Below are 16,727 nucleotides of genomic sequence, written 5' to 3' on the forward strand. Positions count from 1 at the left end.
CCATCCAACACTCACACCACCCCAAACTTCAACCATTCAACACTCACATCATCCAACACTCACATAATTCAACACTCACAAAATCCAGCGATCACACCATCCAACTCTCACACCATATAACTTTCAAACCACCCAAAACTTAAACTATTCAACACTCATACCATCAAACACTCAAATCATCCAAAGCTGACACCACCCAACACTCACACCATCCAACGCTCATATCATCCTGTGCTCACTCTCACCATCCAGCACTCAATTGCACCATCCACTGCTCACATCATCCAACACTCACACCATCCAGTACTCACACTATTCAATGTCACAGTCATACCACCCACAACATATCACACACAAACCATTCAACGCTCACTCCAACCAATGCTCACACTACCCACTACACCCATCATCCACCCACCATTCAATGCTCACACCTACCAAATGCTCACAACACCCACCATCCACCCACCACCAACCACACATCAGCCAAAACACACACACACACACTCATTACCACAAACTACATAAACAAGCCACCACAAACACACTGGTCACCAAACACATCACCTACCACACACTACACACAGACCATCCAACACACACACACCAGCCACCACACACACACATACCTGTGTAAGCTGGGTGGTCTTCCCGGAACCAGTCTCCCCGACGATGATGATTATACTGTTGTCTCTGATGACATTCAGAAGCTGAACAAAACACAACTTGCACCTTTATTATTAGCTACAACAGTACCACAATGATATGATAGTTCTGTAACATGATTACAACAGTACCACAATGATATGATAGTTCTGTGACATGATTACAACAGTACAATGCTGTGATGGTGATTCTATAACACTGACTACAAAAGTACAACACTGAGACAGTGATTCTGTAACACTGACCACAACAGTACAACACTGTGATGGTGATTCTGTAGCACTGACTACAACAGTCCAACACTGTGATGGTGATTCTGTAACACTGTGTGATTCTGTAACACTGACTACAACAGTACAACACTGTGATGGTGATTTTGTAGTACTGACTACAACAGTACAACACTGTGATGGTGATTCTGTAACACTGACTACAACAGTACAACACTGCGATGGTGATTCTGTAACATTGACTACAACAGTACAAAACTGGTGGTGATTCTGTAACACTGACTACAACAGTACAACACTGTTGATGGTGATTCTGTAACACTGACTACAACAGTACAACACTGTGGTGGTGATTCTGTAACACTGATTACAACAGTACCACACTACCACAATTCAACAGGAACTATTCTGTTTTCTAACACAAAATTGAGATCATCTACTCCGACATGACACTTCTCTACTTTAAGATGTCACCTTCTGACATCTAACTGGCTAAACAATTCACACACTCATCAATTAGATTGGTTGACAGGATGATGGTTTGTTCCCTTGATGTTATTCCTTGTATAGTGCCCTCAAACTGAAATGGGGCGGTGGGGTAGCCTACAGGTTAAAGCTTGAAGACCCATGTTTGATTCCTAACATGGCTACAATGTGCGGAACATATCTCCGGTGTACCCCACCATGATATTGGTGGAATATTGCTGGAAACTGAAACTGAAACTGACTCATTTAAATGGAAACAAAACGGGATTACAATGGCTGAAAGATGTGATAATGCTATTCATGTTTTATGAGTAAAATGAGTGAGTTTTGTGAGTGAGTTACCTCATTCCTAATGGCAAATATAGGCAGGTATTTCCTCTGCTGTGAGATGGTGCGTCGTTGAGCAAACTCACTCACAGCCTCCGTCTTCTCCTGCATCAGCTCGGCAAACTTGTGATCCTGTTTGAAGTCTTTCTCCTCTGTCTCATCCTGGCAACAGACAAGTGAATGTTTTCACTGTTGCTGTCTCTTCATGCTCCATGCACTCACAAACACAGGCTGGGTTTTTGGGCCAATGTCATAGAAAAGATCTACCATTAAATTGTGCAACACCTTCATGTATAAACCAATAAAAGAAATTAGACACAACATGCCCATATTGATCATGATCACAGATAACATATTTCATTGTGATAAAGCACTCCTAAACAGAACATTACAGACTGGCAGTATTTCAGACAGGTGTTTAAAACTTTCATGTAAAAAAATAATTTCATTTCAAGGATCTTTCTCACCTGAACGCAGACACCTTATGTGTGGGACAAGGTCACTGATGATGATGGCTAGACATGGACAGGTTGGTACAGGAGACTTTGTAAAGACATGGTAATCGCTGTATTTAATAAAGTGACAGATCTGCTTCCCAAGACTGTACCTACCTCCTCCTCCTTCTTCTTGATTCCCATGATGTCCCCCATCCTGGTGCCAGCCAGCTCCCAGTGCTTCACCTGCGCCTTCCGACGCTCCTTCTGTTCTCGGTGCGCCCGCACTACCTGACTGCCCTTTCGGGAAACCTGCGCCATGTCAGAGGTAGGATCCTGAAACATTCACAGACACAGTAAGCACCACACACAAAACAGTCCAAATATATTACAGCAAAAATGAGAGTACATGCAGCAATGTGTAAATATAGTGTAGCAGTTAACACATAGCTCAGGAATTTGTTAGTGGTATGCAAGTGGTATTGGCGGAGGGTTGCCTCCCGTTCAGTCCCCCTTGCAAAACCAGAACATGGCTGAGAGCACGTTTATTCTGAAAGTCTGATGATTTCCTTGATGGACATTTTTAGACTATGATGCGAGCAGCCATGGTGTTCACGGAGTCACGTAAGTGAGTGTGCACAGAACAAGGTTTGCGACAGCTTTGCATCTGAAATGATATACAGTAACCATGGGAACACAAAAATGAGTGCGAGAGTTTAGTTGTACTCAACACTAAGTAAAATTCAAGCTATATGTCAGCATTCTGTAATCTAGTCTGCACCAGATAATCCAGTGATCAACAGTTTGAGGGAACACACGAAGCAGTGTGGGCATATAGTAACCATGGGAACATACAAGGAAGTGTGTACATATTGCAACCATGGTAACACACGAAGCAGTGTGTATACATATGGTAAGTATGGGACTACAATGCTATAGATTACCTTGACAGGAACGACAGGTTCAGGTTGTTTGGTGAACACAATACGACCATCCAGGAATGGAGGGACTATGTTGTGAACCAACAAGTGTACGCGGGCTACATTGTCTTCCTCAAAGTCCTCATCGTAGTTAGTCTTGGCTACCACACCACTACGCAGCATGCGGTTGGTCTCCCACATCTCAATATCCTGTAAAACATCCTCAGTTTAGTGATTTGCTCATCGTGACACTCACCTAAACATCCTCAGTTTAATGATCTGCTCAGTGTGTCACTCACCTATCCATCCTTAGGTTAATGATCTGCTCAGTGTGTCACTCACCTAACCCTCCTTAGGTTAAAGATCTGCTCAGTGTGTCACTCACCTAACCCTCTTCAGGTTAATGATCTGCTCAGTGTGTCACTCACCAATACATCCTTAGGTTAATGATCTGCTCAGTGTGTCACTCACCTAACCCCTCTTCAGGTTAATGATCTGCTCAGTGTGTCACTCACCTATCCATCCTCAGGTTAATGATCTGCTCAGTGTGTCACTCACCTAACCCTCTTCAGGTTAATGATCTGCTCAGTGTGTCACTCACCTATCCCTCTTCAGGTTAATGATCTGCTCAGTGTGTCACTCACCTATACATCCTCAGGTTAATGATCTGCTCAGTGTGTCACTCACCTAACCTTCTTCAGTTTAATGATCTGCTCAGTGTGTCACTCACCTATCCATCCTCAGGTTAATGATCTGCTCAGTGTGTCACTCACCTATACATCCTCAGGTTAATGATCTGCTCAGTGTGTCACTCACCTATCCCTCCTCAGGTTAATGATCTGCTCAGTGTGTCACTCACCTAACCCTCTTCAGGTTAATGATCTGCTCAGTGTGTCACTCACCTATACATCCTCAGGTTAATGATCTGCTCAGTGTGCCACTCACTTAACCCTCTTCAGGTTAATCATTTGCTCAGTGTGTCACTCACCTAACCCTCATCACGTTAATGATCTGCTCAGTGTGTCACTCACCTATACATCCTCAGGTTAATGATCTGCTCAGTGTGTCATTCTTCTAACCCTCTTCAGGTTAATGATTTGCTCAGTGTGTCACTCACCTAACCCTCTTCAGGTTAATGATCTGGTCAGTATGTCATTCACCTATACATCCTCAGGTTAATGATCTGCTCAGTGTGTCACTCTTCTAACCCTCTTCAGGTTAATGATCTGCTCAGTGTGTCACCTATCCATCCTCAGGTTAATGATCTGCTCAGTGTGTCACTCACCTATCCATCCTCAGGTTAATGATCTGCTCAGTGTGTCACTCACCTATCCCTCTTCAGGTTAATGATCTGCTCAGTGTGTCACTCACCTAACCCTCTTCAGGTTAATGATCTGCTCAGTGAGTCACTCACCTAACCCTCTTCAGGTTAATGATCTGCTCAGTGTGTCACTCACCTAACCTTCTTCAGGTTAATGATCAGCTCAGTGTGTCACTCACCGATACATCCTCAGGTTAATGATCTACTCAGTGTGTCACTCACCTAACCCTCTTCAGGTTAATCATTTGCTCAGTGTGTCACTCACCTATACATCCTCAGGTTAATGATCTGCTCAGAGTGTCACTCACCTAACCCCTCTTCAGGTTAATGATCTGCTCAGTGTGTCACTCACCGATACATCCTCAGGTTAATGATCTGCTCAGTGTGTCACTCACCTATACATCCTCAGGTTAATCATTTGCTCAGTGTGTCACTCACCTAACCCTCTTCAGGTTAATGATCTGCTCAGTGTGTCACTCACCTGTCCATCCTCAGGTTAATGATCTGCTCAGTGTGTCACTCACCTAACCCTCTTCAGGTTAATGATTTGCTCAGTGTGTCACTCACCTAACCCTCTTCAGGTTAATGATTTGCTGAGTGTGTCACTCACCTATACATCCTCAGGTTAATGATCTGCTCAGTGTGTCACTCACCTAACCTTCTTCAGGTTAATGATCTGCTCATTGTGTCACTCACCTATCCATCCTCAGGTTAATGATCTTCTCAGTGTGTCACTCACCTATCCACATTCAGGATAATGACTTGCTCAGTCTGACACTCACCTTTCAAAATTTATAGTCATTAAGACATATTGGAGCATGTTCTGTATGCTTGCCCTAATCTGTCACTTCGAAGTCTGAAACATGTGCTTGCCTTGTTAATCTGTCTCTGCCGAGCTGACATTCGCTTCTTTTTTCTCTGTTCCATCTCTTCCTCCTTCTTCTTGGTATACTCAGCTGAAGTGCCAGAGAAGGGATTGTGTTCATCATCATATCCTTCGTCCATCCCGTACCACTCCCGGTCCAGCCGCCGCTGTTCCTCCTCCCACTCTTCTCGACTCTCTTCATCCCTGAACTCTATGTCTTGCTTGCCTGATCCTAACAATGTAACCAGCATTAACGACTCAGAGAGTGAATTAATGGAAGGGTGGGTGGGTGGGTGAGTGAGTGAGTGAGGTCTTGACTTGTTCGGGTCCAGGCTGAGTACGTGCCTGATCCAACATTCACAATATCACAAAAGACAATGACATCCAACAGTCTGCTGTCTGTACAATACTACAGCACAGGATGAAATAGGAAGCAAGATGATAGATTTCCTGGTTAGCCACTGAATTACTGCTATACTCTTCTACCCTCACTTTTGAGCATATGAGTTGGGTTTATCGCTGCTGGGGATAATTTTCCAGTATTTCTTGGTGTGTCAGGGGTACAGAGGATCATGATATGAAATATTGGTATGTAACACAAGTTAACTTCTCATAATTTTTCACTGACAAGTGGTCTGATGGATGGATCGAAGGTCTGCTAAAAATGTAATTTTCTGAATAATATTGATATTTTATACTCATCCATGTATATTTGCTTATCTCCTCCCTCTATGAGAAGAAAGTGAAACACTTGAAATCACTTGAAGTACCCTTCTTTTGAAGCGGACATACAAACACTCACCTACAGGGAGCCTCCCCATTTCCAGACACATCAGTCAAATGACCAGATCTTCATCACACATGCTCGTTCAAGATGTGCACATGGACTCTCAATCATTTTCCTCCGCAGAGTGTCTTGGTTTCAACAAGTCACACGATAAAGAGTGAGATTTTAGATATACTAATTTCTTCCTTTAACTAGCAACTCTTTCTTCATGATGTCCTCATCATAGAATTGTGACCCTTCTTCATGTACAAGTAACTCTTTTCCAGTACAAGGTCAACAACACTCTTGATAAAAAGGGGGTAAGTGAAATTCAGCGCCTCTGAGGAACCGTTAGTTGTTGTGGTACAAGTGGCCCAAACTGGTGAATGCTAGCAACATCCTCTTTGCTGATGTCTTGTTTTATAGGTAGTGGTTTGTAAACACCGTGGATGATCTCCAAAAAGCAGCCCTCCATTATCGTTGCAAGCGAGCTATTTCTATGTATAACGGCTCTCATCCATACAGAGATAGTGTTGCCCGATACTGGGGTGTCTCAGTGGACTATGAGTGGGATTACTAGGCGCTTGAACTTTTGTCTCCTTGAGTGAAGATGTATTTTCAATGCTCTGATTGGGCATAATGATAAATACTTAGTATCATGTAGTCCAAGGACTGTCAATAATGCCGAGATGTGGAATTGTTGTAACAGTTGTCCAGACAGTTGATTTTCGGCAATGAAATCCCATTGCAGTCCTATCTCATAATGATAGATGTTGAATCGTGTACGACTGAAGTCCAGAGCATGTATTTCTGACATCTGTGCAGCAATAGCCAAAAAACAGTGTTGTCTGTTTCAATAGTCTGAAGGATGTCAAATTTAGAGGCTTGTAAGTGTCAGTGGTGAGATTTTGAAGAACAACATTCAAGTTCCAAGCTAGTGCCTTAAATCTATGTTGTTGGTCTTCCAAATTGAAAGAGCTTAGTAGGGTGAGTAAAACCAGCACTTTCATCAGAGCTGAGTGTTGCACACTTGAGAACGTGTGGCTTTCGTTGCAGTGAAGCCCTCTCACTTGGTGTATGTCTCAAATCACATCCACTTATTGTCATATTAGTAGAATATTCCCAATGTACCAAGCAGGCATACATGTAGTTGGAACAATGTTCAAGCACTTGTTTCATGAGCGGATGGACGAGTAGGTTCTTCCATTCTGGGAGTCTCAGTAATGGTTGTCCTAGTTCCTCGATGAGTAGTGGAAACCATTCTCTCCCTGGCCAGTAGGTGTGATGAAAGTCAGTTGCAGCATCCTCATCTACTTACCGATGACCACTGGTAATACGACTTCCCATAAGAAACTGAGAGTGGCTGTTGCACATGCAAACGGATCTGGTACTGGAGATACGAATGTTGGTATCTGTTGAACCTGGTGGCAAAAAGGTATATTTGCGGTGATCCGAATGTCTGCATGATGAGTTGACCTCCTGATGTATCCATTGACTTGGAGATGGTTATAATGGACGTGATATAATGCCTGCCATGAAGTTGCATGTACCTGGGATGTAGAGATTCCCATGAGAAACTCGATTCAAGTCGTTGACAATGTTGAAGAGTTGAAACGTTAGCTCTAGCAGCCTGAGAGATCATGCTGACCCTTGCTTATTTATGTAGAATGCTACTGTGGAGCTGTCGGTGTGGCCCATCAGTTGTCCGTTCCTCAAAGCTGTCGACCATTGTCGTGGGCATAGCTGTAGTCTGTAGTCTTTCCCCTCGAGCCAAATGCTGTGCTAAAGTGAGTAGACTGAGAAGACAGTGCCACTGTAGTAGGGATGAGTGAGTGAGAGAGTAGAACTTGCGGTACCATGGCTTGAATCTTGTCTCAATACTTTTGTGTTCCGAAGACTTTCCTGCCCAGAATGTAAAACTTGCGTCAGATTCAACTCTGACTTCATCAAATTCTATATTTCTAAACATTCAAGGATGATAAATAGGTTTCATTGTATTTAGATTGTCTAAATATTCTGTAATAAAACATTTATTTGACAAAAATAATTGGTTTCATAACTTTTGTTTCTTGGATATGAGGAACTTTGGATGCGAGTGTGTGCACTGATCTAGCCATATATTACCGAAACCAGTAGAAAATAAAATAAAAAATAAACCTCTACATATTTGTAAAACGTAGATGTTTCTATTATTCACCTTCACTATTTCTCTTTTGCAGCAACCTTACCTAGATTCTGAAAAATGATGATCATGTGACCAGTGTGGCTGGAAATGGGGAGGCTTCCTGTGGGTGAATGTGATTGTACTTCAGCTTCAAAAGAAGGGAACTTCAAGGGCTTTCAAGAGTCCCACTATCTTTGCACAGAGGGAGGAGAAAAGCAAATAAGAAAAGCAAATTCATCATTTTATAAATGAGACGCTTACATATTTCAATGTGATCCAGAGAAAGTATCTTCTCAACAAGAATGATGTGATGGCTAGATACGTTACCTCCCTTAGAGTCTCTTGGAGTAAACTGTATCTTCTTCTTGTCATCCATCCACTCGTTATACTTGTACGTGGGTGTGGCTCTGGGAGTGTCGTCTGCAATCTTCCTTGTGTTTCTGTCAACAACATATTTCAGCTTTCATCCAATATCCAATGTAAGGGTAACAATTCAATGTCAATCACCTGCTCTCATAATTATGACTGACTTCCCCCAAGTATTCACAAGGAGCATCACAATGCATCACCTGACTTCAGTAGGAACATCAGAATGCAGTGTATGAGTGAGTGAGTGAGTGAGTTTAGTTTTACGCCGCACTCAGCAATATTCGAACAAACCTGTAGAGGTTGCAGATTCTTTGAATAGAGTCCTCCTTGGGGTACTTATAAGCATTTAAATGTTCTTTAAATTCTCGCGACAGTTGTAACTATATTTTTTCAATAAAATATATACAAAACAAAAAACATCGTTTTTGTCTTGTGAGACCACCCCTACAGGGCCCCTGGCCCCGTGACAGCCAAGAGCAGGTAACTCTTCAGACTATAGCCTCCAGCAAAACACTTTCGTTCTGTAAGCAGTACAGACAGAATGTGGGGAGGTGGGTGGCCTTACCCCAAGGAGGACTCTATTCAAAGAATCTGCAACCTCTACAGGTTTTTTGTTCGATTCTTTTTCACAGAGATCCTCCTTGGGGTACTCATAAGCATAAGACAGACTCCAAAAGACTGATCTTAGGGAGAGGCATTCTGTCTGCTCATGAACCTGACATAAGATGATAACCTTTATTACACTTACTGAAAGTAACAAGGAATCAAACTTACCTGGTCACGTGACCTTCTATGCCTTGCGGCGGGGGTGCGGACCAGGGCCAGGCTATTACACGGTCTAACCCTACATTTCTATAAGAAAGTCGTAGGGTGCTTATAAAAAATGCCCCCCCCCCCCTTTTTTTTCACAAAAAACGGGAGTCGAGACAGGCGACCGATATATCAGGGTCCATTCTCGTGCACTGGCCAAGGTGCTAGGGAAGACCTGAAACAGCCTAGACCAGTAAAGCAAAAAATACCACCACCATAATAGAGCCCACCACCGGGATAAAAGATGGAAAGTATACAGTAAGACACCACCACCAGTCTACTTGTTGCAGCTACAATGTCAAATGATCGTTCGTCAAATGCAAGGGTAGCTCAATCGGCTAGGGCACTCGTGCCCTGCCCACTGGTGAGAACTGACTGGCCAAACCGAGCACGCTCGCTTGACAGTCTGTCTAACTGGTAATGACGGATGAACGTGCTCGGTCAGCTCCAAATAGCCGCGGAGCAGATCTCCTCAATGGGCAAGGCAGACGCATATGCCTTCGACGTCGCCACAGCCCTAACCGAATGAGCTTTCAAACCCTCAGGGGGCGTACGACCTTTCGAGGTGTATCCCATACAAATGGCAGAGACAAGCCACCTAGATATGGTCTGCTTGTTCGCCGGAAGGCCAGCCTTGCCGCCACCATAACAGCAGAACAATTGATCATTCTTCCGAATGTCTTTTGTTCGTTTGATATAAGCCTTAAGGGTCTTACGGACATCTAAGACGTGAGCACGTCGAAGAGAGGTACCGGGCAGCGAAGGCTGCGTGAAAGCAGGAAGCTCAATAGGCGCCGTAACGTGAAAGGTGCTATCTCTGTTAGGACGGTAAGTATCTGGCAATCGAATGCTCACTCTGTCTTTGTGAAACACCGTTAATTCAGGATTGGCGGACATAGCGTGTATGTCGCCTACCCGCCTGCCAGAGGTTACCGCCACAAGAAAAGCAGTCTTCCATGTCAACAGCTGGAGGGACAGAGCCGACAGGTTGTGAAAAAGAAGACCGGACAGCCAATCAAGAACGACTGGCAAGTCCCACAGGGGACTAATCCGCCGGACAGACGGATGGATTCTGTCCACGCCTGCAAGAAAGCGCTGAACTAGAGGGTGCTGCCCCAATAATGCACCATCGACAGGAATGTGGAAGGCAGAGATTGCCGTGGAGTAACCTCTAACTGTAGAAGCGGCCAGACCAGCTTCCAGTTTAGATTGCAGGAACTCCAACACAGATACTAGATCTGCAGAAAAGGGATCGAGAATCCCCCTGTCGACACACCAGCGCGCACAACAGGCCCATCTATCCTCATATTGAACGTTCGTCGCATCCCTCCGCGAAGCCAGAATTGTGTCTGCAACTGGTGCAGGAATTCCTCTCGCATGGAGGCGACTCCGGACAGCGGCCAAGCCACCCACTGAATCCTGGGATTGGGGTGTGGCGCTCCATTCTGGGATAGTAAGTCCGGTCGAAAGGGTAATAGTACAGGAGGCTGAGCCAGAAACCTGAGAACTACCGGAAACCAGCTTTGAGCCGACCAAAGCGGTGCTAGAAGCACAAGTAGCCGAGCCGGTTGTGCGGTCAGCTGCGAGAGGACTCGTGAGATCAGAGGCACTGGCGGGAATGCCCAAAGTACTCTGTCTGTCCAATCGAGCAGAAAGGCGTCGTTGGCTATCGCTCTCGGATCCGGTATCCTTGAGCAAAACACAGGAATCTGGTTCGTCGCCCCAGAGGCAAACAGATCTACCTGGAACGACCCGAACAACTGGGAAATAATCCCGAATATCCCCCGATGCAGCATCCACTCGTGTGGGGCTAGTATACGTCTCGATAGCGCGTCTGCGCGGACATAGTCTATGCCCGGGAGATAAACAGGGAGCACCCGAATGTCGAACTGGTCGCACCAAGTCAGAAATTGCCATGCCTCCTGAAGGAGGGACGGAGACACTGTGCCGCCTTGCTTCAGGATATACGTCATAGCGGTCTGGTTGTCCATCTCTAGGCGAACCACTTGACCCCGAACTGACTCCACAAAGCTCTCGAACACCCGGCGGACTGCTCTCAATTCCAACACATTGATGTGTAGGGTAACTTCGTCCTCGGCCAAACGACCCGAGACCGATAGTTCGCCCAGGACGCCCCCCCCAGCCTGTGAGGGAGGCATCCGTCTGAATCGAGAGGGGTGGTGTCGGTGTCTCAAAGGGGATCCCCCTGGACAGATTTCCGACTTCCGTCCACCACCGCAGGTGAGGAATCAACCAAGCGGGAGTCTCGAGAATAGTCTCGTAGCTCTCCGAATGGGACCACAACTGGGCTAATGCCTGTTGAATGGGTCGCATCCTCAGCCTCGCACGCCAGACCACGTCCACTGTAGCCGCCATAGTGCCCAGCAAATGAAGCCAAGTTCTTGCTGTGGCTCTGGGGAACTCGAGAAACTGAAATACAGTTCTCGGAACTTTGACGATGCGGTCTGGGGCTAGGGAAACAATCCCCTGAGCCGTATTGAACCGTGCCCCCAAGAACACCAGATCCTGCGTAGGGGTCAGGTCTGATTTCTTGAGATTGATGATCCAGCCGAGCTTCAACAGGATGTCCATCACTCGTTGTGTGGCATCGTGTGATAACAGGAGCCCGAGGGCCCTCAAAAGTCAATCGTCCAGGTACGGATGACAACATCTGCCCTGTGACCTAGCTGAGCCGGAATCAACATAAGTTTGTTGAACACCCTCGGCGCCGTGGAGATGCCGAAGGGTAGAACCTGAAACTGATAACACTTCCCGTCGAACGAAAACCGAAGGTATTTCTTGAACTTGGAGTGTATCGGAACATGGAGGTAAGCGTCCTTGAGATCGATTGACGTGAGCCAATCCCCTGTCTCTACGGAAGAGATCACTGACCGCAGTGTCTCCATCCTGAAGGACGGAACCTCTATGAACTTGTTCAGCCCTGTGAGACTCAAGATCGGTCTGAACCCTCCGTCCTTCTTGGTCACAAGGAAGTACGTGGAATAAAACCCGTCTTCTTGTTGACCTTCCGGAACCATCTCGATGGCAGCCTTGTCCAGTAATGACTGGACCTCGGCACGGAGGACCTCTGCTCTTTCCCGGGAGAACGGCACCGGCGTGTGCCGAATCCCTGAGAAGCATGGAGGGTCTCGCTTTCACTGTGGCATATGGCCATCCCTGACTGTGGACAGGACCCAGGGATTTGAAGTAGCTGCCTGCCATTCCGAAAGGAATAGTGACAGCCTGCTGCCTACAGGGACTTCTGGCGCAAGGCAATGTACCCCCACCGTCGACAGTTCTCCGCCTGCTTGTGTGGGGGACACCAAAGGCTCCGGGCAAAAGTTTGCTCCGAAAAGGCTGCTGTTGCTGCGACTGCTGCAACGCAGGCCCCTTGCCTTTGCCTTTCGCCCTCTTGCTACGTTTGTGCTGCAGTGGAGCAGTCCATTTAGCACTTTCCTTCGCCGGCGCCGAAGGGTAAGCTGAAGCAAGAGTGGGAGGCCGTTGGCGAGACGAGGAGGGTTGCTCTAACAAGGGCTTAGAGTCCTTGAACCTGTAACCTTGAACCCGCACAACCTGTAATGCCCCAGGGAAGAGGGAAGATCCCAACCTGTAGGGCAGAGCCAGGAGTGCCTGTTGGGTAGCGGGAGAGTACCTGGCTACGGATAGCCATAGCCGACGCAACCCCATGACGGCCCCCATCATCTGGCTGGCACAGCACCTGATGCTGTCCCTCGCCAGATGAGAGTGCACATCCGTAAGCTGCCGACCCAACATTGCCGACGGAGAGTCGTCAGCAGTGCTCCCATGATCCAACAGCTGCCCCTGCAAAGCAGAAAGGTAAGTTGAATGGACCACTACTCTCAGCTGCTGGTCCGCACACCTATATTGCTCCTCAAAGGAACGATAGGCGGACCTTAGCACTGGAGCGGCCGTGGAGAAGGGCGGCAGCCGCCGGCCCTGCCTGGCCGAGGCCAAGGAAGAGGAGGAGGACCCCCCCAGGGTGACCGAGGCGTACACACACTCGTCCACCACTGGCGATTCGAATAGCGAATCCTCATCCAGTTGATACCGGCGGCTAATCTCCGGGAGATCAAAGCGCGACCGGGTACCCGAAAGGAGCGGATTCACTACCTCCCTGACCAGCGATGGGAGCAGACGCAACCTCGCCTCGGCGACCTTAGTAGGCGCGAACACCTCCCCGGGGAGCCGAAACTCCAAGCGGTCGGGCTCCGACACAGGAATAGAAACCTGAGGTAGGACCTCGGCAATTTTTTCTCTAACCTGTCTGAGGGACGAACCGAACGAGTACGTGACCTCCGACTCGCACTCCTCCCCAATCCCCTCCTCCTCAATATCCATCTCCTCACGCTCCTCGGACAGGGAACCTTCACCGTAAAGCGAACCTGTCGAGGGCGCTACCGAGATGGAACTCGCAGGAGCAGAGAGACTAAGAAGGGCCGAGCCGCTAGGTTCGCCCCTGCCAGAGCCCGAACTAGGTCGTCTGGGCAACTGGGGAAAGCCCCCGACCGGAGGGTGACCCGAGAGCCCAGGAAACGGATAGGATGTCGATGCCCCAAGCGGCTGGGCAGCACTAGGCTGCCTGCCCACCGTGGCACTAGGCGCGCTGACCGAGGTCAAGCCGCTGACACCGGGCGTCGTTGCCCCACTTGCCCCACGGGACAAGCTGGGGTCGACTGCCCTAGGCACATCCGCCTGAACGCCCGAAGCGCAGGACGGCTGCCCAGAGGGAGGAGCGTTCTCCGAGCCTAAGCCCGGGCCGCGGCCTCCCTCCACTGAACCACCATGGCCGCTCAATGAAGATCGGGCGTCCAGTTCCTTTCGGAAACCGGACAGCGCCGAATCTATCATTGATTGTACTGAAGACATCTGTTGCTGAAACAAGGCATTAATTGAATCAACAGAGATTAATGGTGCTTGCGAAGTAGGGGTAGGTGCTGAGGATACAACGGCAGAAGAAGGGGAAGGGTCCCTAGACACCCTGGCCTTCTTAACCGACCCCTCCGAAGAAGAGGCTGCGCCTTTCTTTTTGTGGGAGAGCTTAGATGGAGGGTCCTGAGCCCAGATATTCCCCCCCGCCTTCAGTAGGTTGGAATAGAACAAGAAGTCCGCGTGTCTAGACTTTCTGGTCTGAGGGGTAAACCCCGCGCACACATCACAAGACTGATCGTCGTGATGACATTCCACTAGGCATCTTAGACATACATCATGCAGGTCTTTAGCCGGAATGGAGGATTTGCATGTTGAGCAGGATTTAAACTGCAAGGCAACAAATAACCTCCTAGTGTTGCATAATAAACAACAATAAAACAAGACACGCATGGGCGCAAAGCTAAAACTAAAACTACGTACATAGTTAAGGTAAAAGCTAAGTGCCACGACACCATAGTTTACGACATATTTTATAAAAATAGTAGTAAATATGGAGATAACAAGAATAAAGTACATAAAAGCATAGCTACACAAGCTTACTTTTTTTTTTAAAAAAGACCGCCATAAAAGGTTTGCCTTCCACCATTACGCTAACCACGTGGCTACCAACAGGGATGGCAAAAGTTACAACAGTTTGACAAGTAAACTGTAAAAAATGATTCCTAATGCGCCCATGCGTCTAATAAAGAAACCATACATACAGTTTGAGCCTCTGAGGTACTCATCTTAGTACTTGTCTTTGTCTTGTAGCAAGAAACTCTGAGAACGCTGAAGCACGTCTGCATAGGCGAGCGACAGAAAAGGAAGTGTTTTGCTGGAGGCTATAGTCTGAAGAGTTACCTGCTCTTGGCTGTCACGGGGGCCAGGGGCTCTGTAGGGGTGGTCTCACAAGACAAAAACGATGTTTTTTGTTTTGTATATATTTTATTGAAAAAATATAGTTACAACTGTTGCGAGAATTTAAAGAACATTTAAATGCTTATAAGTACCCCAAGGAGGATCTCTATGAAAAAGAATACAGCTATATGGCAGCGGTCTGTAAATAATTGAGTCTGGACCAGACAATCCAGTGATCAACAACATGAGCATCGATCTGCGCAATTGGGAACCGATGACACGCGTCATCCAAGTCAGCGAGCCTGACCACCCGATCCCGTTAGTCGCCTCTTACGACAAGCTGAGTCGCCTTTTATGGCAAGCATGGGTTGCTGAAGGCCTATTCTACCCCGGGACCTTCACGGGTCATGCAGTGTATGACTTCAACAAGAACATCACAATGCATCATCTGACTTCAGTAGGAACATCAGAATGCAGTGTATGACTTCAACAAGAACATCACAATGCATCACCTGACTTCAGAAGCAACATGAAAATGCATCACCTGACTTCAGCAAAAACATCGCAAAGCAACAGCTGACTTCGGTCGGAACATCACAATACATCACCTGAATTCAGCAGGAACATCAAAATGCATCACCTGACTTCAGTATTAACAGATGACACCTGATTGCCTTCATCACAAGCAAAGGGTACTTCATGCAATACAAGTTTCAACATGTTATTTTACCAACTGTAGCGTGACAGTGATGTCCATTCTAGCTTTGTTGTGTGTTGGTTTCTCACCTAGTTCTCTTATGGACTGACTTCTGATAAAGATTTTCTTTGTTTCTGTTACTTACCTTTTACCTGAACGCTGTGATCGATCATTGCGACCTTGACTCCTCTCTGACCTGTCCCAGTCTCGACTCCTCTCAGACCTGTCCCAGTCTCGGCTTGACCTGAAGCTCCTATCACTGGAATCTCTGCCCAGTTCTGACTGAGAAGGTGTAGGAAGATCCCATGCTGACCTCTTCAAGGGGGTGACATCATCATCATCCCAGTTGGATCTCGACGGTGTGTCTGCATGGAGGACACAGATCAGGGGATACAGGACATGAACACGTAGCAGGAAATAGAAGGCATGAACACATACTAGGGGACACAGGACATGAACACACAGCAGGGAATAAGGAGCATGAACACATACCAGGAGACACAGGACATGAACTCACAGCAGGAAATACAGGGCATGAACACATACCTGGAGATACAGGACATGAACACACAGAAGGAAATACAGGGCATGAACACATACCAGGGGATACAGGACATGAACACACAGCAGGAAATACAGGGCATGAACACATACCAGGGGATACAGGACATGAACACACAGCAGGAAATAAGGAGCATGAACACACACCAGGAGATACAGGACATGAACACACAGCAGGGAATACAGAGCATGAGCACATACCAGGGGATACAGTACATGAACACACAGCAGAGGACACAGTACATGAACACACAGCAGGAAATACAGAGCATGAACACATACCAGGGGATACAGGACATGAACACACAGCAGGGAATACAGAGC

The 16,727-nt window shown here is 47.0% G+C and overlaps 1 protein-coding gene across 1 annotated transcript in view; it reads right to left on the bottom strand.

Moving 5' to 3' along the window:
* LOC137258674 (pre-mRNA-splicing factor ATP-dependent RNA helicase PRP16-like) overlaps window positions 1-16,727 on the bottom strand; it is a 57,064-nt gene that overhangs the window by 33,907 nt on the left and 6,430 nt on the right. Inside the window, exons 4-10 of the mRNA XM_067796366.1 lie at window positions 15,988-16,207; window positions 8,507-8,619; window positions 5,258-5,481; window positions 3,088-3,273; window positions 2,321-2,479; window positions 1,725-1,871; window positions 630-710 (exon numbers count right to left, since the gene is read on the bottom strand). Coding sequence (XP_067652467.1) covers window positions 630-710; window positions 1,725-1,871; window positions 2,321-2,479; window positions 3,088-3,273; window positions 5,258-5,481; window positions 8,507-8,619; window positions 15,988-16,207 — 1,130 coding nt within the window. The remainder of the gene's footprint in view (window positions 1-629; window positions 711-1,724; window positions 1,872-2,320; window positions 2,480-3,087; window positions 3,274-5,257; window positions 5,482-8,506; window positions 8,620-15,987; window positions 16,208-16,727) is intronic.

The sequence above is a fragment of the Haliotis asinina genome, chromosome 12, assembly GCF_037392515.1.
Source record: "Haliotis asinina isolate JCU_RB_2024 chromosome 12, JCU_Hal_asi_v2, whole genome shotgun sequence".
Lineage (NCBI taxonomy): Eukaryota > Metazoa > Mollusca > Gastropoda > Lepetellida > Haliotidae > Haliotis > Haliotis asinina.